Here is a 21,772-nt window from a genome sequence, read left to right as displayed (position 1 = left end):
AGGAAGGAAGGAAGGAAAGGGAAAGAAATTCTGATCAATGACTAACAAGTTGGTGGTAAACCACATAAAACCTGAGCTGTATTGTGCAGCGCGTAGTTTAGGGAACATTGGCCTGAAAGATGATCCTTATAAAATAGCTCACTGGATCCTTGCCAGGCAGATTCTTGGAGCGCTGCATGCCCTGCACAGGTGCACTTGTGGTAAAAGGTAATAGAGACTTTACTAAACCAGAGGATAAATGGTTTGTCTTTGATCTGGCTTTGCTTTTTTTTCTTTTTAATATATTGTGCTACAGAACTAAAATAAAAAAAAAAAAAACTAGTTACAAATAAGCTAAAAAAAAAAATCAAAACCTACTCAGAGTGATTGATGGAAATGCTTTTTCAGACTTTTGAGCTTTTGGAGTGTGAGGGTTTGTTCAGCTAAAATAAATTTTTATCTGGTATGACTGTAAGAGTTTGGTAGCAAGGTCAAGTGAGGAGAAAGGACTATACATATTTCTATACAGTTATAGATTGAGAACTGCCTCTCCCATCTGCTCTTTACTTCAAACTGTCCTACATAGCACAGAACCTGAGCAATATACATTCAAAGAATGTTATTACTTGGCCACAGAGCAGGTGATTCTCACTGTTATCCTTTTAAATGCCTCTTCAGGGCTTACCAAAAGGACCATTTGGGGGAGATAAAAAGCTCTGTTATGATGTGTAAACAGGGTTGTAGATGGGGCTAGAAAAGCACAGAACCAAATTCATGATTTAAAGTTTTAACAGAACAGAAAGTACAAGTCGGTAGGTCTACCACGGAAAGTTTCAGCATGGCCTTTCCTGTTCCTTCTTTTTCCTCTTTTATGTGTTTTCTTTTTAATTCTCAGACATTTCAAGTACATTTTCGCTTATAAACAAAACCTTCCAAGCAGGGCATGATGATTTTCAAGTGTCAGTAAAGTTGGGAAGAGTGAGTTGTGCTTGTACACATCAGATATGATCTCAATTTTGTTATTTTCTGAAATTGTCACAAACCCCTTTAAAAATACTTTTATTTATTTTTTGTCAGTTTTACTCCCATTTTCCTGACTTATACAGCTCAGTTTACCCTTTAATGTTTCCAGAAAATGTAATTTATTTTGCAGTTACTGGGTACATCTTATTGGTCTTATTGTACAAGATACTAATACATTTTATTCACAATTCTCTGTGTGGTATATGTGTCTTTTCCTTCCTCAAAATTGTCTGCATGTTCACCATTCTTGCCTAGATTTGTTTCTCCAGTTTTCTTTCCATTTTCTTATCTATAACCTTATCTTTTTAATAGAATTAATGACAAGGATCCTGGCCAATCCTCATCACCTATCCTTTTATTTGCCCATTTCCTCTTAATGAGCACGTTATCTCCAGAACAAGTCCAGTGTTTGAAAACCAAAGCAAACATTTGGTCAGCTCTTCCTTCTAGAGTGGCTGGATTTCAAGTGACTGAATCTACTTTTTAATTTCGCCTTTGAAATTTAAGAATAATGAGGCCTACACCTCACCAAAGCAAGGCATACCTAATATCAAGAGACAGCAATTAAAATGTTTAGGATTCAAAGGTCTAAGAAACAAGACCTTCCTGACACAAGATTTTTAAGATTTTTATTCTGTGGCTATAAAGTGTGATGTTAAATACCCATAAATGTAAACTTTGTAACTGATTAATAGTAGGTGATAATTATAATATATTATTTTATATTAATCATTTGTGAACTGAAATTAAAGAATAATAGAGAATTCTGAAGTGGAGATGCAAACTGGGGAAATATATAAGAATTTCAGTTCAACTCTGCACTATAAAAATAGTGTTCTTCTTTAGAAAACTGTATTTAACAATAAAAATTACAATAAGATAATGCACTACTTTTAACTAAATGATCACTATACTACGTTTTAAGTTACAGTATTATAGAAATGCTTATTTCCATAAACCAGTAAAATCTAGGAAATTATTAAATCACTGTCATTTTTTTGTATTCACAGTGGGGCCATATAGGGTCACCTATAGCCTCTTCTGATTTTAACTATATAATTCAGTTCCTTAGAGTCTATTGAGTCATTTGATAAAACAAAAATTTTGCCTTTTGCAAACTTAGTTTTTTAAGGATGATTATTATTATCAAACTAGCTATCCAGCCTCATTCATTTATTTGGTAAACGTTTACTTAGCTTTTAGTTGGAAATAACTGTAAAAAATAAATAATATACATACATTTTACTATGTATAGTTGTATATATGATAGCTTTCCAAAACCCAGACACAAGTTGAGCCAAGATTTTTAAACATATTACCAGTTATTTATGAATATAGGTCATAGCTTGGATAAGTGTTTCAGAGGATAAAGTTTTAGTACTCAAGCAAGAACAGTAGGGGAAACATAAGGAGAAGGAAAATGAAAAGCGATAGTTTCTACATGTGCTCCTTTCCCCCTTCCAATCTGTATTTCAATGCCACCTTCTTGTTGTTTCCTGCCCCTCACATTCCTATACACATGAACATGATACTTACTTTTATGTTTGATATATACGTATTGTGCATAGACTATGCAAAATATACAAGTATGAGGTAGAAATGAAAGAATGTCCTTGGGCTCCATGGTGGTTAATCTTGATTGGGCAGAAAGTGCCTACAAGATTAGTAAAACATGCTCCCGGTTGTGCCTGCATTTCCAGAAATGAAAACTTAGTGGAGAAAGGCCTGCCTGCATGTCCGCACTCAGCTTCTAGATGGAGTAAGATAGACGGGCTTGCACTCTCGTTACCACACTCTTCTCCCCCCACCTCAGGCCCAGAGGAAGGTGGTTGGTCTGCTGTGTATTGAAACCCTTAGTCGAAACCAACCTGTCTATCCTTAAAACTGTTTCTCTCAGATGTTTGTCAGTCACAGAGATTCCAGTAGACACACACTAATGCACACACACCTGCACACACATGCACGCGCACACACATGCACTCATACACACACACATGCACACACACACACACACACACAGATATGATTGGCACCAAGAAGGATTGTTAATAAAAACTACGGGCTGAAAATATGTCTCAGAAGCTTTGGTTAACTGGTTTGGGGAGGATTGTAGGTATGCACTGGAGAACTGTAGAATGATATAACCAGAACCCGATGGGTGATTCTGGTGGAAGCACTGAAGACCAGAAAGCCCACAGGACTATGCTTCTGATATTTCACATAGGAGCAAGAAATCCATTGTGAACTGTATTGAAAGCTATTCATGTTACACTGTGGCAAAAAATTAATAATTTTTGTCCATTCCCTGACACTTTGTAGGAGCCTTAAATTAAAGGTGATGGACTAATTAATGTGGCAATGGAAATTTTATTTTAGCCAGCCCTAAATTCAAGCTATAGGAAGAGTGATAGTTGCCTTTGTCTGTGTATATTTTTTAAAGAGAGATAACATAATTTGCATATTTTGCTTGGAGAAGAGAGTTTGGGCTGTGCTGTCAGCACAGAGCCTTCTGCAAAATGTTGCCAACCAACCAGCAGCTTAGGCTGCTGAAGCCAAGGTCCGGGAGAGCCAAGCAACTACTTGAGTTAATAGCATATCTTGGTGTTGTCCTTCTGCTGCTAGACTTTTAGACAAACAAAACACAAGAGTTACAGGGTCATGGAGTCTTTCACCCAGATTTCAGATGAAAGTCTGAAAGGCAGGCCAATGTAGAGCAGGGATAGCGTCCTTACAGGGGTCCCCAAAAGAGCAATGCATGAAGCTATGAGAGTAAAACTGAAAGTGTGTTGGAAATTGCAGGGAATTGGGGATTCTAGAAACATGGAACACTTGCCAAGAAAATCCACAGGCAATGAGGAGAATCTGCTTAGGAGAGTCCGGTGGGCTGAAATTCACAAGGCAGCAGGGTTTGAATGAGCCCTTTGAAGCTCATAGCACACTACCATGATGCTATGATGCTGGACATGGATCCACAATATATAAAGTTTGCTCTCCTAGATTTCAATCTTAATTTGCTCCCATTCCTCCCTATACACGTGTTCTTCCCTTTAGAATTGGCAATATTTACACTGTGCCACTGTATACTGGAAATGTTTAATTTCATTTTTTTATTTTATAGAGGCTCACAGGTAAATGTTTATTTTGACTCTCAGTAAAAACTTTGTACTTGAACTTTTGAATAGTGTTGGAATTGTTGAGTTTGGTAAAGGTTTCAGGTATTTTCAGAGTGAATATATAGAGTAAAGAATGCTTGGCCTCCAGTGGTTCCTTACGTGAAACTAAAAGAGGATAAACTTAAAGCTATTGCTCATTGCTGCTATTGAACGGCCTTTTTAATTTGAAAAGACCAAAGCAAAAATCATGAAAGTTGTTAAACTAACATATGCTGTGTATTAAAATACATAACATATTAATTTACAAAATTACTGATAAATTAATAGATTTTAAAATATTTTAAGGGTGTAGAACTGATAGTGAATGTTTACAGACAAGTGACTTCAATGACATAACAATGACTTCTCTAGTTGTGGTTCACACGACAACGAGAACATAATACAGCCTTTTTTTTTATCATAATATTGAATATGTACCATCAGGTGACGGTTTAGAAAACATGAGGTCAAATTTTGAATCTTCTTTAAAAGACTTTAAGCCATGATTGTGATTATGTGGCATGTAGAAAAAACAAAACCACACAGATAGAGTAATTGGAGAAGACATTTGCAGAAGTTCTGAGAAGAAATAAAGAGGGGAATGAATATGTGGAGCAGGCAGGATGTTTAAGGTGATAAATTAACCCAATATACTACTGTAACTATGAATGTATAATCTTGTCCAAACTCCTGTATAATACAAAGAGTATGCCATAATAAAAATTATGGACTTTAGTGCCAACATAATTTATCAAAATTGGTTTATCAACTGTAACAGTATCCCAAACAAAGACAAGACCTCTATAATGTGGGAAATTGAGTATGAGTTGTGTTGTGTGCATGCCTGTGTGTGCTTGTGTATATGCCTATAGTGAGAGAACATTCATGTCTCTGTGTACCATATACGCAACTCTCTGTAGTATTAAACTTGTTCTAAAATACAAATGAAATACACTAAGGAAAGTAGATTTGGGACAATGGTGAAAGCAAACACCTTAGAAAGGTGAGTGTAAGTTTTAGTGTTATTTTCACTTCACGTTAGACACAACTAGAAGCCATTAAAAGAATATTGTTCAACAAGAATTGACATAGACACATCTCAAAAGAAAGCATGCAAATGGCCAATGAGCACATGGAAGTGTGTTTATCATCATTAGCCACCAAAGAAAAGTAAATCAGTATTTCCACACTCGGAATGTTAGCCAGTAGTTTTTTCCCATACAATATTTATTAAGCTAAGGAAGTTTTCATTCTGGTCAAAGATTGTGGGGAGGATTTATCATTTGTCAAATGATAAATTTGTGTTTGCAAATATTGATGTTGTACTCTGGTTGTTTAATCTATCACAACAATAGTTTATGTTCATTGGATTGATATTAAATCAACCTTGCATTCCGCTGGCATTAGTCCCATTTGATCACAGTGTTTGGCTTCTTTGTATATGCTGTTGAAATTGGTTTGTATATATTTTGTGGAGGATTTTTGCTTCTATGTTTATGAGGAATATTCATTTGTAGTTTTCTTTTAATATCTCTGTCTACCACTGGTAACAGAAATATTCGCCTCATAAAATGAATTTTGAAGCATGCTCTCTTCCCCTATTTTCTGGAAGTCTTGCGAAGAATTGGTATTTCTTCCAATCCTTAATGGATCTGTTTGAGTCTCAGCTTCTTTGAGAAAAGTTGTCTTTTTAATTACCAATTCAATGTATTATTTTTTCTTCTATGTTGCTTTAGAAATTCTACTTTCTTTGAATCTGGCACTTTATTTATTTTGTGAAAGTCTCTCTGTGACTTAGGCTAGCCTCAAACTTGCTATGTATCTCATGCTGGCTGTGAACTCATAATTTTTCTTCCTCAGCCTCAGTTACAGGCATGATCTACCAGACAAGACAAAGTCAGTTTTAATAATGTATGTCAACCCGTTGTCTAAATCATTTCCACAAAGTTATTCTTAATAGTCCTTTACCAGTTTAGCTGTTATTTGAATTCTTTTATGGTCTTACATTATTAATTCTGTTAATCAGTGACTTTTTATTTTCTTCTTAGTCAGTCTAACCTAAAGGAGTGTCAGTCAATTTTTCATTCATTGATTTTTTTTCTCAATTTATTTAGTTCTTTTATTTTTAGAGATTATAGTATAATTACATTATTTCTCCCATTCTCTTTGCTTTCTCCAAGCCCTCTCATATACCTTGCTCTCTTTCAAATTCAGTTCTTCATTAGTCGTTGTTACATGCATATATGTATGTATGAATATACATGTGTGTATGTGTATTTTTTCTTGGGCTATATAATTTCACTCTATATATGTTTTCAGGGCTGATCATTTTGTATTATAAAACCAGTTGGTATGCTCTTCTTGAAGAAGTCTATTTCCCCACTCAACATTCCTTAGTTGCCTGTACTCCTCTTGTTTAGGGTTGAAGCTGCGTGGCTCTCCCTGTCTGCTTTGGCATGTCTTTGTTCATCTCATGTTTAGCAAGTCTTGTTGGTACGATTTCTTTCTGGTGTATGTGAATGAAAAGACTAGAGTATGTTGGGTATCACCCTCTACTTTTGTTCATCTCATCACCTTGAGACAAGTCCTCGCTGAGCCAGAAGCTTCCCTTTTTTCCTGCTCGGCTGGGTGGCCCTGAGTCACTGAGATCTACTTGACTTCACCTGCAATATTGGGTACAGGCATGCACGGCAAAGGCTTATATCATAGGTGGTTTAACCTCAAGTCTTCTCAATTGCAAAGTCTTCTTACTCAGGCTTTTTCCTAGTTCCTTTTTATTTTTTCATTTTTTGAAAACTGATCAAAAAATTTATGTAAATATTTTGAACCTGTTTTGTAAAGCTCCTCCCAGATTCTCCCTAACCACTCAACTTCATGTTTTATCTTCCTATCTTTCTCCCCAGAACTCCACAAACACAACACATCAAACAAACAAAGATACAAACTTGCCAAACAAAGAGACACCAAAAGCTCACAAAATCCAGATTAAACCAAACCAAACCAAAAACATGGAGTTTGTTTTGTGTAAGCCAACTACTTCCCCCTGGGCGTGGGACCTGCCCTGAAGTGTCACTGATAATGCTTAGTGAAACTCAATTAGAAAAACTGTTTTTGTTTGTTTTTTCCTTTGCCAGCAGGTTTCAACTGCAAATAGTGTCTTAGTTATAGAAAGCACCCCACATCTGCTTTCCCTTTCAGTGCTGGGATCCCACCTGGCTTGAACTTGGGTAGGTCTTGTGAGTGCTGCCACAGTCTCTGGGAGTTTATGTACGTGTCAGTTCTGTCGCCTTTGGAAGACACTGTGTCCTTGGAGTCATCACTATCTCTCTACAATCCTTCTGCCTCCTCTTCTTCACACGTCCCTGAGTCCTGCGTGTGATGAAGACATCCTATTTAGGAAGGAGTGCTAAAAGTCTCTAACCCTCTGCACATTGTCTGGTTCTGGGCCTTTGTGTTAAATTTCATCTGCTGTAAAAAGAAGCTTCTCTGACGTGGGTTGAGTGAGGCACTGATCTATGGGCATAGCAGCATGTCATTATTGTTCTGTTCCTTTAGTAGACTATAGCAATAGGTTTTTGTCTAGGCCCAGGACTTATCCATTCTCAAGTTCTTGGCCACATTAGCAGTGGACCTAATTCCATGAGATGGAACCCACATATCTTTCTTTAATTTCTTTTTTAATTTAAATTAATTAATTTGTTTTTTCACTTTATATCCCACTGATAGTCCCGTTTCTCCTCTTCTTCAGATCCCACCCTTCCTTTTTCTTCTCTCTCCTTCCTCCCTATTCCTCAGAAAAGAGAAGTCACTACCCCAGTTCATCAAGTTGCATCAGGACTGAGCTCATCTTCTTCCCCTGAGGCCTGGCAAGGCAGCCCCACCAGGGAGGGGGTGATCAAAAAGCAGGAAACAGAGTCCATGTCAGAGTCATCCCCAGCTCCCCTTACTAGGAAACCCACATGAACCCTGAATTGCCCGTCTGTTACATCTGTGTAGGAGGCATAGGTCCAGTCTATGCATGGTCCTTGGTTGGTGCTTCAGTCTCCACAAGGCCCACTGGGCCCTGGTTAGTTGGCTCTGTTGGTCTTCTTGTGGAGCTCCTGGCACCCCCAGGTCCTTCTATCTTTTCTTCTACTCTCCACAAGACTCCCTGTGCTTCCCCCAATGTTTAGTGTATGTCTCAGCATCTGTTTCAATCTACTGCTGGGTGGAGCCTCTCTGAATACAGCTATGCTAGGCTCCTGTCTGTGAGCATAACAGAATATCATTAATAGTGTCAGTGGTTGGTTCTCTCCTATGGACTGGGTCTCAAGTTGGGCCAGGCATTGATTGGACATTCCCTCAATCTCTGCCCTATCTTTATCCCTGTATATCTTGTAGGCAGGGTAAATTTCAGATCAAAGTTTTTGTGGGTGAGTTGGTTTTCCTATCCCTCCACTAGGAGTCCTGTCCAGCTAGAGGGTGTCTTCTTCAGTCTTCATGACCCATGCTACTAGGAGTCTCAGCTAGAGTCACTCCCATATCCTCCCAGGAGCCTACCCTGTCTTAGTTCTCCAGCTTGTCACAGAGATGACCCTGACCATGTAGGGTCAGGGTCTCTGTAGGCCCTCTGCCCTTTCAGCCCCGCTCATCCCAGGTCTGGTCTCCACCCTCATTTCTCTCTGTGCTCCCTCTCCTACCTGGTTCCCTCTCCTCAACCACCTCCATTGTCTATTCTATTTTCCCTTCTGAGTGATATTTAAGCATCCACCCTTTTGTCCTCCTTGTTACTTCTTTGGGCCTGTGAATTGTAATATGTTTATCCTGTACTATATGACTGAAATCTTATTAAAAGTAAGTACATACCATGTATGTCTTTCTGGGTCTGGATTACCTCACTCAGGATGTTCTTTTCTAGTTTCATCATTTGCCTGAAAATTTTTTTGTTTTTAATAGCTGAGTAGTATTCCATTGTGTAAATGTACCACAATTTCTTTATCCATTCTTCTGTTGATGGACATACCTGAACATAATAAAGGCAATATACAGCAAGTCTATAGCCAATATCAAGTTAAAGGGAGAGAAACTTCAGTCAATCCCACTGAAATCAGGGATAAGACAAGGCTGCCCAGTCTCACCGTATGTCTTCAATATAGTACTTGAAGTCCTAGCCATCTTATCAAAGCAATCTACAGAGTCAATGCAGTCCCCACCAAAATACCAACACAGTTATTCACAGACCTTGAAAGAACGATTCGAAACTTTATATTGAAAAACAAAAAACCCAGAATAACTAAAACGATCCTATACAATAATAGAACTTCTGGAGGTATCTCCATACCTGACCTCAGGCTATACTACAGAGCAATAATAATAAAAATCTGCATGGTACTGGCATAGAAATAGGCTAATTGATCAATGGAAACAAATTGAAGACCCAGAAATAAACCCACACACCTATGCACACCTGATTTTTGACAAAGGAGCCAAAACCATACAATGGAAAAAAGACAGCATCTTCAACAAATGGTGTTGGTCTAACTGGATATCTACATGTAGAAAATGCAAATAGATCCATATTTATCACCCTGCACAAAACTCAGGTCCATGTGGATGAAAGACCTCAACATAAAGACAGATACACTAAATCTGCTAGAGGAGAAAGTGGTTAAGAGCCTTGAACTTATTGGCACAGGAGACAGCTTCCTGAACAGAACAGCTCAGGCTCTAAGATCTACAATTAATAAATGGGACTTCTTGAAACTAAAAAGCTTCTGTAAAGCAGAGACACTATCAATAGAACAAAATGGCAGTCTACAGACTGGGAAAAGATCTTCAGCAACCCTACAGCCAACAAAGGGCTAATATCCAGAATATATAAAGAACCCAAGAAATTAAACATCAACAAACCAAATAATCTTGGGACAGGATTTGGGGACAGGAACTCCACAAGGAGATACCTGGTGGGTATCAAAGGAGATACTGAGACTCATAGCAAATTCTGGGCAGACTGCCAAAACCCTTATGGAAGAAGGAGCTAGAAAGACCTGGAGGGGACAGGAACTCCACAAGGAGAACAAGAGAGCCAAAAAACCTGGGCCCAGGGGAGCCTGAAGAGACTGATACTTCAACCAAGGACCATGCATGAAGAGGACCTAGACCCCCTGTTCAGAGAAAGCCCATAGGCTGCTCAGTTTCCAAGTAGTTTCTCTTGTAAGAGGACAGGAGCTGTCTCTGACATGAACTCAGTGGCTGGCTCTTTGATCACCTCCCTCTGGCAGGCCACAGAGGAAGATGATGCAGCCAGCCTTGATAAGACCTGCTAAGCTAGGTTCAGATAAAAGGGGAAGAGGTCCTACCCTATCTGGGGCTAGGAAAGGGCATAGGAGGAGAAGAGGGTGGGTGGGTGGGTGGGACTGGGAGGAGAAGAGGGAAGGGGCTGCAGATGGGATACAATGTGAATAAACTGAAATAAATAAATACCTTTTTTTAAAAATAAGATACAGAGCTAAACAGAGAATTCTCAACAAAGGCATATCAAATGGCCAAGAAGCACTTAAAGAAATGCTGAACATCCTTAGTCATCAGGGAAATGAAAAGCAAAACAACTCGGAGATTCTATCTTACACCCATCAGAATGGCTAAGATAAAAAATTCAAGTGACAACACATGCTGGAGAGGATGTGGAGAAAGGGGAACACTCCTCCATTGCTGCTGAGAGTGCAAATTTGTACAACCACTTCCGAAATCAATCTGGCACTTTCTTAGAAAACTGGGATAAGCCAAACCTCAAGACCCAGCTATACCACTCCTGAGCATATACCTGAAAGATGCTCCACCATACAAGGACATTTTCTCAACCATGTTCGTAGCAGCTTTATTTGTAATAGCCAGAAACTGGAAACAACCTAGATGTCCCTTAACTGAAGAATGGAATGAAGAAACTGCAGTACATTTACACAATTCTATTACACAATGGAATTCTATTAGAAACAAGGAAATCATGAAATTTGCAGACAAATAGATGAAACTAGAAAAGATCATCCTGAGCGTGGTAACATAGACCCAGAAAGACACACATGGTATATACTCACTTATAAGTGGATTTTAGTCATATAGTACAGGAGAGTCATACTACAATACACAGACACCAAGAAGATAAGCCCAATGGGTATCTTAGGCTTCATGTGGGCCCACTAGTTGGGGCAGTGGAGGATATCTCTGATACATACTTTGTTGCCTTCTTTCTGATCACTTCCCCCTGATGGGACTTTCCTACCAGGCCACAAGGGAGGAAGACAAACTCAGTCCTTAAGTGAATAGATGAGCTGGGGTGTCTAGGTAGGGTGGTTCCCCTATTATGAGAAACAGGGGAGATGGGTTGCAGGAGGGAGCGTGATACTGGGAGAAGAGGAGAGGGGGACCTATGACCAAGATGTAAATTGAATTAATTAATTAAAAAAAGAAATGTTCAATATCCTTAGTCATTAGGGAAATGCAAATCAAAACGACTCTGAGATTCCAACTTACATATATTAGGATGGCTAAGATCAAATACTCAAGTGATAACACACACTGGCAAGGATGTGGAGCAAGGGGAACACCCCTCGATTGCTTGTGAGGGTGCAAAGTTTCACAGCTACTTTGGAAATCAATCTGGCATTTTCTCAGAAAATTGGAAATAGCTCTATCTCAAGACCTAGCCATACCACTCCTAGGCATATACCCAAAAGATGTCCCACCACATAACAAGGAGAGAATGAGTGCATGCATCTCTACTACTCTGCTCACTCTGTGACCAGGCCACAAACCCCAGAAGCAGTGCCAGCAACAGTGGGTTGGACCTTCTCACACCAATTCACATTATCAAGACAATCCCTGACAGCCCAGCCCTCAGGACACCCTAGGTGATTCTAGAGAGTGTCAAGTTGACAATTAGAACCAACCATCACGAAGATCAAGTGTGCTGATCCCGGGTGTTTCTGGTAGCATCACTTGTTGTGGAATCACATGACTGGGTTCTGAACACAGACCGCACATGCTTTGTACTGTCCTTGCCTTGTGCTAAGCAACCTGAATGCTTAGCCTGCCTGCCATACCTCCGCTCAGATGAAAATAGTGTGTCCCATACATTTCCTCTGACATGCAAAGGTTTCTGTGCTTACAGAAAAACATTGATATAGTAGTTATGGAGGACAGAAACGTGTAATCTTTTTGTGATGTCGCTCCTCACATCACATATTTGATGTAAATATCAAATGACTATAATCTCCAGATCGGATTGTGTTAGAAGTTTGGTTTCAAAACATGATGTTTGAGTTGCTGACTTGAGTTTCAGTTTTAAAAAGTATTAAGTTCAGGGCTGGAGAGATGACTCAGCAGTTAAGAACACTGTTCTTCCAGAGGTCCTGAGTTTGATTCCCAGCAACCACATGGTGGCCTACAACCATCTATAAATGATATCTGGTGCCCTTTTCTAGCATGCAGTACAGAACACTCTTAATCACAGAGCCCCTAAATTAATTTCTTCATTAATATCAGTAACTGTTTGATTATACAGATATACATGAGGTCACATAAAATTTGTGTTGAATTAACTCCTCACCATTTGTTTGAAGCAGTATTAATAGAGAAACTTCGCTCCAGTAGATTTTCATAGAATTTTGAATATATTATCCCTCTATTTTTTTTTTACCTCTATTGTTGCTGATAAAAGCTGGAAGTGCAGGGAATAATATAAAAGAAGGGGGAATAAGGGGGAGTAAGACCTGGAGAGGACAGGAGCTCCACAAGGAAAGCAACAGAACCAAAATATCTGGGCACAGGAGTCTTTTCTGAGACTGATACTCCAACCAAGGACCATTCATGGAGATAACCTAGAACCCCTGCTCAGATGTAGCCCATGGCAGCTCAATGTCCAAGTGGATCCCCTAGTTCCCTAGGGGAACAGGGACTGTTCTGACATGAACTCAGTGGCAGGCTCTTTGACTACCACCACCACCACCACCACAACCCCCAATGGGGGATCACCCTTGCCAGGCCACAGAGGAGGACAATGCAGCTAGTCCTGATGAGGCCTGATAAGCTAGAGTCAGATGGAAGGGGGTGAGGACCTCCCCTATCAGTGGACTTGGAGAGGGGCAGGGGAGGAGATGAGGGAGGGAAGGTAGGATTGGGAGGGAATGAGGGAGGGGGCTATAGCTGGGATACAAAGTGAATAAACTATATTTAATATACTGTAATTAACATAAAAAGTAAAAATTTAATTTAAAAAAGCTCAATTATTAATCTCATTTTTTCATTTAGTTCATTTTAGTTCAAGAGTTTCCATTTGATTTTTTATAGTTGCTTTATAGCTTTATTTCTTCCATTTTCATATTTTCTATTAATTCTTTTATTCTCTTCAGCTCTTTGAACATATTTATAATTTTGAAGTTCTTATGTGACAAATAATCTAATGTTAAAGTCTTCAAAGAAACAGTTAATATTGATTGCTCTTTTCTCCTCTCTTGTACATTTTTCCTTTTCATGCTCATAATCTTGATATTGAAAGTAATGCATTTTAGGTAATATGATAGAGGATTGCAGAAGTATTAGTTGTCCATCCTGGAGGTTGAGCTTATTACCTCTTATTTGGCTTTTTAGTTACCAGAAGTAATGCTCTAGTCTACCACTCTTGCATCAGGTAGTTGCTGACATCTCCAGTTAAAACACTCGATCCCTTGGGGGCTGGAGAGATGACTCAGTATTAATTAAAGAGTACTGTCTGTTCTTCCAGAGCGTCCAAGTTTAACCCTGGCACCCACAGAGTGGCCCAGAACCACTGTAGCTCCAGTTCCAGAGGTGTCTGACACCGTCTTCTGGCCTCTGAGGACACTGTGTGCACATGGTACACAGACATACATGCAACAGAGCACCCACACAAATTAAATGCTAAGGTCAACTACCTGCGTGTTATCTTTGCATTGATATAACTTAATGATGAGCCAATAATTGATCAAAGTTTGTTCTTGCTTAACTCGAGCCAGTAAGGCAAGGCCAGGTTGATATGCTGATAAAAGGGGAACACAGCAAATACTTGGGTAGTAACATGCCTTCTTTTGTCTAGGGCTCGTATCCCTGTGGGAGTATATAGATAGCCAAAGCTCTCCATAGTTCCTTCTAAATATAGCAGCCTTTAGGATTAAAGGATGTAAGAAAGGTTATTAATTTTCACGGTGTGGCTGTCTTACTTCCCCAAATTTCTTTTAAAATTTCATATGAGCCTGATAATCTAGATCCTGTCCTTCCAGAATCACAGCTTGAAACTATCTGAGATAGTGGCATTGGGGCCTCTCTCGTCAGCTACCTCTAACTCTAAGGACCCGCTGCCTTAGGACTTTTCATCTTTCCAGTGCTAAACTGAGGGAATGTGGTTTTGCTCAAAATTATTTCACTCAGCTACTTTGTTACCAATGAACATCCAAGCGTGTTTTTCCTAATTTTCTGCGCAATAATCATATTTAAGAATGTAACCATTCTTACCACATCTATTAGTTTTATAGGCTTTACAATAACAAATTACTGTGACTTAAAAGAAAAAATTTCCCTTACTGTTTGCGAAGCCAACATAATCAAAACATCAGCATGGTTGGTTTCTTCTGGAAGTTCTGAAGGAGAATCTACTCCATCCTCTCCCCTAGCTTCTGGAGGCTGCCAGAATTCCTTAGCATAGCAGCATCTCTCCCGGCTTTGTGCCTGTCATCACATAGCATTTTCCCCTGGTCTGTGTATCTGAAGGCCCCTTTCCTTTGTTACAAACACAGCAGTTATTAGATGTAGGGCCCACTCTAATGCTGACTACATATAAACATTACATCCTCAATGACTCTAATTCCAAATAAGGTCATTCTGAAGACCTAGTACACAAGTTTGGGGAGAGAGTATTCTACAAAGTATACCATCATTCCATAATATTATTTGAAAGTAAGTACTGTCCCTATTGTGAATCAAATGATATTTTATGAAGATAAGTTTGGAAATGAATGAAACAGCAAGCTAGCCTTACTAACATTACTGTTTCTGTGTTCCTTAAGATAACTTATATCCTCTTTTGTTATTTTATTCATGCTAAGTAAGAAAGGGCTGGCACAACCTTGCTCGTCTCCATTCTAATTTATATGTCTGTTTTTAATCTAGAGCCAAATAACTATCGGAGCATGCATGGCCGGGCAGTAAATGGTAGCCAGTTGGGAAAGGATTACATCCAGCTGAAGAGCCTGCTGCAACCCATCCGGATTTACTCCAGGGCCAGCCTGTATGGCCCCAATATTGGACGACCCAGAAAGAATGTCATTGCTCTCCTAGATGGGTAGGTCAGATTATTTAGCTCTCTTACAGCATTGTTCATTAAATATAATGGAATGAAGTATTTGTGTTTATTTTGGTTGTTCACAGGTTTAATAAGAAAGCAGAGGTTTTCTCATAGTGGTTTACTCCTAAACTCAACAAACAATAGAACTCGTCTTAGGGCTTCTAGAGTCGAGAGTAGGGGGAGGCATATCTTAGACTCTAGGTGGCTTGAACAAAATGCATTATTTGCAAAATTATCTTTTAACATAGGATTTCATTGAATCATTTCCTATTTTTAAAAGGTTGGAAATACAAATATTTACAAATTAAAGTAAAAGTGAACTAATGCTTCAGTAGCAGACACTCTGAAGAATTATTATCACCTGCTTAATTTTGACTGATCTGACAAACATCTTTTGAGCATTGGTGCAAAGTATGTTAAATGTTCTCTAACTCAGTTCTGGCATTGGGCCAGCCCCAAATCGAATAACAGATATGCATGCAGATTCGGTCTGGTTGCACAAGGTTAGAAGAATGACCATGAATTTGTTGCCAGTAAATAGGGTGAATTAGAATAAAAGGGAGCCAGAGTACAGCAGGAGAGGCTTAATATAGATATATGCTGAATCAAGGTCCAAAGACAAATTTTAACTAGAGCAAAAATAAGAACAATGAATTGGGAGATTCATGTGTTATTTGTGGCATTTAGATAGTTATCTCTACAGTTCAATTTGAATATGATAGTTTCCAAAGCAGTGTGTAGACCAAGACCAAGCAGTTAGATAAATGTCTATGCAAGCATAGACGGAGATGAAAAGGAACAAAAGTGGCCTCTCCTGAAAGGCTGTGTGTCTCAATAGCTCATAGGACTCATTTCTTCTCTGGTTGCTTAGTTTTGATTTGAGCTTATGGACACTGCAGACCTTACTGAATGTCTGCGGAAGGCACAGGGATTTATATTATAACAATATCAGCAAAGCAAAGTTTCATATTAGGCATTTTTTCTCTATATATGTCACTGAATTTTTACTTAAACTACTTTTCTTTTTTACTTTATTTTATTCATTATTATTATTTACAATTTGTTCACTTTGTATTCCAGTTGTATTCCCCCCCCCACCTCTTCCTGGTCCCTCCCTCCCTTTTTCTCTCCTATCTCTCTCCCCTACGCCACAGATAGGGGAAGGCCTCCTCCCCTACTGTCTGACATAGCCTATGGTCCCATCAGGACTGCCTGGATCCTCTTCTGTCCACTGGCTAAGTTGCCTCACCAGGGAGAAGTGATCAAGGAGCAGGCAACCAAGTTGATGTCAGAGACTGTCTCCTCTCCCTTTACTAGGGAACCCACATAGAGACTGAACTATCTGTGGGCTATATCTGAGCAGAGGTATAGGTCTTCTCTATGCATGGTCTTTGGTTGATGCATCAGTCTCATCAGTCCCCCCTTGGCCCAGATATTTTTGGCTTTGTAGAAAAGATCATCCTGAGTGAGGTAACCCAGAAGCAGAAAGACATGCATGGTATATAATCACTTATAAGTGGATGTAAGCCATATTATATAGGATAAACATAGTAAAATCTACAGACCTAAAGAAGCTAAATGACAAGGAGGACCCTAGGGAAGATGCTTAATTCTCATTCAGAAGAGGATGATAGAGCAGGATAGAAACCAGAAGCAGTAGAAAAGAGGGAACAGGTTGGGAGCCTACCACAGATGTTCTCCAAAAGACTCCACCCAGCAGGGGATTGAAACTTATTCTTCTTTCCATTTTTCCATTTCTTGCTCAGGAGCAATTTACTTCCTTTTTTGTTCAAAATTTTATAGCCTTAGTCCATGCTCATCAGCATGGGGCTTCCCTCTTCACACTCTCACTGAACTCTTTGCATCTGTGTAGAGAGGAGTAGGGCAGAGGTGAAGAGGTTGCTTTCATTTTTTTCTTCTTATACTTAGATATAATAATTAAAATAGTGTACTTATTCATATTTCACAGATAATCAAGAAAATCTAATCACTCTATCCTTCAAGTACATACGGTTATTATTTATTTAAAACATTCTTTTTCTTTAATGATTTGATTAATGTGTTCCCATATGACCTACAGTGTCTTTATAATAGAATGGGGTGTATCAATCATTTATTCATTCTAATGATATTTCTTGCATAACAGCTATACTCTAAGTGATATGCTAGGAACTGAGAATAATAATAAACAAAACATATACATTCTTTGTACTTATGGGGTGTTCACTAAGTTAGGAGAGACATACATTAATCAGAAGCGTAACACCAGGACAGCACGAAGAAACAGTCCATGGTTACATTAATGAGTATGGGCGCTGTGGGTTAATTGAATACGGGAAGTCATGGAAACATTCCCTTAAAACTGTAAAGAAAAGAATTAATAGTTGAATGCACGATGTAAGAAGTTAACAGTCTCAGTGGTTATTTTTGCTTATATAGTTGTAGAATGAAAAACATGTACAAAGATCCAGAGGATAAAAACTGGCTAGGCTGCCTGGAAGGTCAGAGTAGTAAGGAAGAGGCATGTTCTATCAGGCCCTCTAGGCGTAATGAAGGACTTGCTGTGCTTTCTAATTGCATTCATGATGCAATTAGAGGATGTTTAAGATGGAGAAGGAAATTATTTATTATTTGAAAGGATGTGTATACTCTGAAAAATAGATTAGAGCGAAAGCAGAAAAATCCATGAGAAGATTGCTGCAGTGATTTAGAGGGTAAATAACAGGGGTCAGAAGTAAGAGTGGTGGCAGTCAAGCAAAGTCTGTCAGATATGGTGGCTCAGTGGGAAGGCATATAATGGTATGATGTAAACAGTGGTCAAGTGGATGGGGCCATTTGCTGAAATGAGAAGACAAGAATCCTTCTAAGTAGTTCTGGGAAAGAAACTGTGACTTTGGCTTTCATGCTAGGAAACTAAATATAGACATTGAAAGTATCATTGAATCAGTGCAATGAGATCAGGTTCTCTGCTTGAGTATTTATTCATTTGGAAAGTTTTTAGCACAAAAATGAAATTTAAAGCCATAGTACTAGATGATGTAAGTTAGCATACAAAAGAAAAGAAAGAGGGTTTAGGTGCCAGCCTGAGGAACTTGCATATCTAAAGAAGTAAGAAAACTGGCAAGAGCAGAAAGAGTGAGGCACATGAAGAAAATAGATGTTAAACAGAGAAAGAGGTGGTCAACTAATAGACTGACAGAAAAGTGTCTTCTAGATTTAGCAGCATATAGATTGTTTATGACCTTGAGACAGTTGGGGAGAGTGAGAACTGAAGGTGGATTGCAGTGGTTTACAGGGTGGTTTACAGTGGTTTATAGGCAATGGTGTGGATAAGAGTACTGGGAACATTACTGTGAAGAAAACCAAAGGTGAACGAAGGGACATGGACATCAAGGAAGATTCCTTTTGCAGAACAGAGTAAAATAGGTTTGTAGGTTAAGGTATGCCCAGAGAGAAGATAAGGGGGATATAGCCAAAATAAGACATCCTTTAAAGTTAGAAGAGATGGAAACCAGAATGATTTACCTTCTAAAGAGGACAATTCTCCCATAGTAGTAAGAGGTAAGAAACAAATGTTTTTCTGCGTTGAAAAGTTTAAAAAGCCATATTTATGAGGGAAATCTCCTACCATTACAGTAAGTGTAATTAAGACGTTGAGTTTGAATGCCTGATAGAAACGTGAGTGCATGTAAGTTAGCATGTTGGGAGTAAGTTGAGCAACTAAACACAGTGGTGAAAGAGAAGAGTATGCTGTTATTGAATATGAAATGTTACTCCACATGCTCATGTGTTAAAGGCTTAGTTCCCAGATGGTAGCTCTGTCTTAGGAAGTACTGGAGTCATTAAGAAGCAAGGTCAAGCTAGAGGAAATAGGTCTTGGGACAGGAGGGGTGTGTTCTTTTGAGATACTGCTTGCCCTGGCCCTTTCCTGTTTCTCTGCTTCCCAGCCACTAAGGTATTCTGTTTTACATCAGGCCATAAGCAATGGAGTCAACCAACCATGGATTGAAACTATGAACCCACATAAACCCTTCCTCCTTTAATATTTCTCTCAGATGTTTGTCACAGGAACAGAAAATCTGACTGACAAAGCACGTGGTAGCATTTTGTACTGGCAAAGGGTAGGTTCTACTTCCTCCATATCTAAACATGAAATCTTAACACCACCACCACCAACAACAAAAAGACAGAAAAAGTCTTTTAGGGCAAGAAAAAATATTGATGGCATTTATATTTTCTTTTATGTGCCAAAATGAGGATTTACTCTTCTTAATATATGTATATCAAATATTTAGTGATATAAAAGTAGAAAAAATATTCCCGAAACTTAATAGAACAGAAATGTAAGCACTGTAATTATCAGCTTGTAGCTTTTCCCAATCCTCTTGGCTACAGAGGCACAGTATTATGTAGATGTGATCGTTTTGATCACTGTATTTTTTCATTCATTGCTTCCTATGGCCCTTATTTCTGCATATTTTGTATAATTATAGTTCTTAGTAAAAATAAAATATTTCACTGCATTAGTGTACCAAAGTCTACCTAAGCATTCTCCCTCTATTGGGCATTTGAATTTGAATGGTTTCCACTTTTTGCTTGTAATGTAGTACAGCTATAAATATCTTTATACAAATAGATTTTTTAATTTTTCTTTTGAATCATATCCTTGGGCAATATCCAAAATGCTGAGTTTCTGGGTCAAAATGTATATTAATTTTTATGGCTTTCTGTTTGCTGTCGATTTTCCTTTCAGAATGATCTCACTAGGTGAAAGCTATATTATGTATCATCTCTGAATATGAAACAACAGTGAGCACCGGCAGTATTATTGACTATTTAAATTAAATGATCATATTGCATGCTTTGAATTTGTTAACTTCAAGAACAGCTGAATATTCTCCAACTCTTTGTTGTTTTGTTTCTTGTTTCTCCTGTGAATGAGCACATGTAGGTCAGAGGTCAACATCTGGTCTCTACCTTTTTGTGCTCTCTTCGGTTGATTTTGTTTGTTTGCCTGCTTGTTTGGGGGTTTGTTTTGTTATTTTGAGACAGTCTCTCAGTGAAAACAGCCATTGCCATTTCTGCTAGACTGGCTGGCCAGGGAAACCCTAGAATATGCCTATCTCTGCTCCTTATACTCAGCACTGGAGTTTCAGGTGTGTGTCACAGTGCCCAGATTTTATGTCCTGTTACAATCCAAACTCAGATCCTCATCCTTACACAGAAAGTCCTTTACCTAGTAGGCAATATCCCCAACTTTGTCTTCAGTTCCCTTATCCCAAATTTGGTATTTTATTTAATGATACAATAACCATTTTGTCTGCATTCCAGGCTTTATTTTATTTTATTATTATTATTGTTTTTTACAAAATAACTAATACCCAAAAAACGTAAGTGGAAAGAAATAGTCAATCTCAGGACTGAAATCAATGAGATAGAAACAAATAAGCAAACAAACAGCAGAGGAATAAATAAATAAAATTAAGTGTTGGTTCTTTGAGAAAAATCAACAAGATTGACAAAACTTTAACCAAATTAACCAAAAGACACAGAGAGAAGGCCCAAATTAGTAAAATTCAAGATGAAAAAAAGACAGCACCTTCAACAAATGGTGCTGGTCCAACTGGATATCTACATGTGGAAAAATGAAAATAGATCCATATTTATCACCGTGCACAAAACTCAAGTCCAAGTAGATCAAAGACCTCAACATAAAACCAAACACACTAAGTCGGTTAGAAGAAAAAGTGGGGAAGAGCTTAACTCATTGGCACAGGAGACAACTTCCTTAATAGAACACCAACAGCACAGGCTCTAAGATCAACAATCAAAAAATGGGATCTCATGAAAATAAAAAGCTTCTGTAAAGCAAAAGACACTGTCGTCAGAACAAAACGACTCCCTACAGATTGGGAAAAGATCTTCACCAACCCTATATCTGATAGAGGGCTGATAGCCAGAATATATAAAGAACTAAAGAAGTTCTATATAAAGAACTATATAAGTTCTTTATATAAAAGCAACAAATCAAGTAATCCAATTAAAAAAATGGGGCGTGGTGCTAAACAGAGAATTCTCTGTAGAGAAATATAGGATGGCAGAGAAACACCTAGGGAAATGCTGAACGTCCTTAGTCATCAGGGAGATGCAAATCAAAACAACCCTGAGATTTTACCTTACACCCATCAGAATGGCTAAGACCAAAAACTCAAGTGACAGCACATGCTGGAGAGGTTGTGGAGAAAGGGGAACCCTCCTCCACTGCTGGTGGGAATGTGAACTTGTA

General features: G+C 38.6%; 1 protein-coding gene across 3 annotated transcripts in view; it reads left to right on the top strand.

Annotated features, from left to right (window-relative positions):
* The window catches only part of Hpse2 (heparanase 2 (inactive)), a 618,971-nt gene that overhangs the window by 398,238 nt on the left and 198,961 nt on the right, over positions 1-21,772 (top strand). For all 3 annotated transcript variants that reach the window (XM_055591606.1, XM_055591605.1, XM_055591604.1), the window contains one exon: positions 15,312-15,483. In XM_055591606.1, the coding sequence (XP_055447581.1) occupies positions 15,312-15,483 (172 nt within the window). The remainder of the gene's footprint in view (positions 1-15,311; positions 15,484-21,772) is intronic.

Source organism: Psammomys obesus, unplaced genomic scaffold, assembly GCF_907164565.1.
Source record: "Psammomys obesus unplaced genomic scaffold, mPsaObe1.curated_primary_1811, whole genome shotgun sequence".
NCBI classification, from domain to species: domain Eukaryota; kingdom Metazoa; phylum Chordata; class Mammalia; order Rodentia; family Muridae; genus Psammomys; species Psammomys obesus.
Note: the sequence above shows the minus strand (reverse complement) of the source record. Positions and strands in the feature narration are given on the sequence as shown.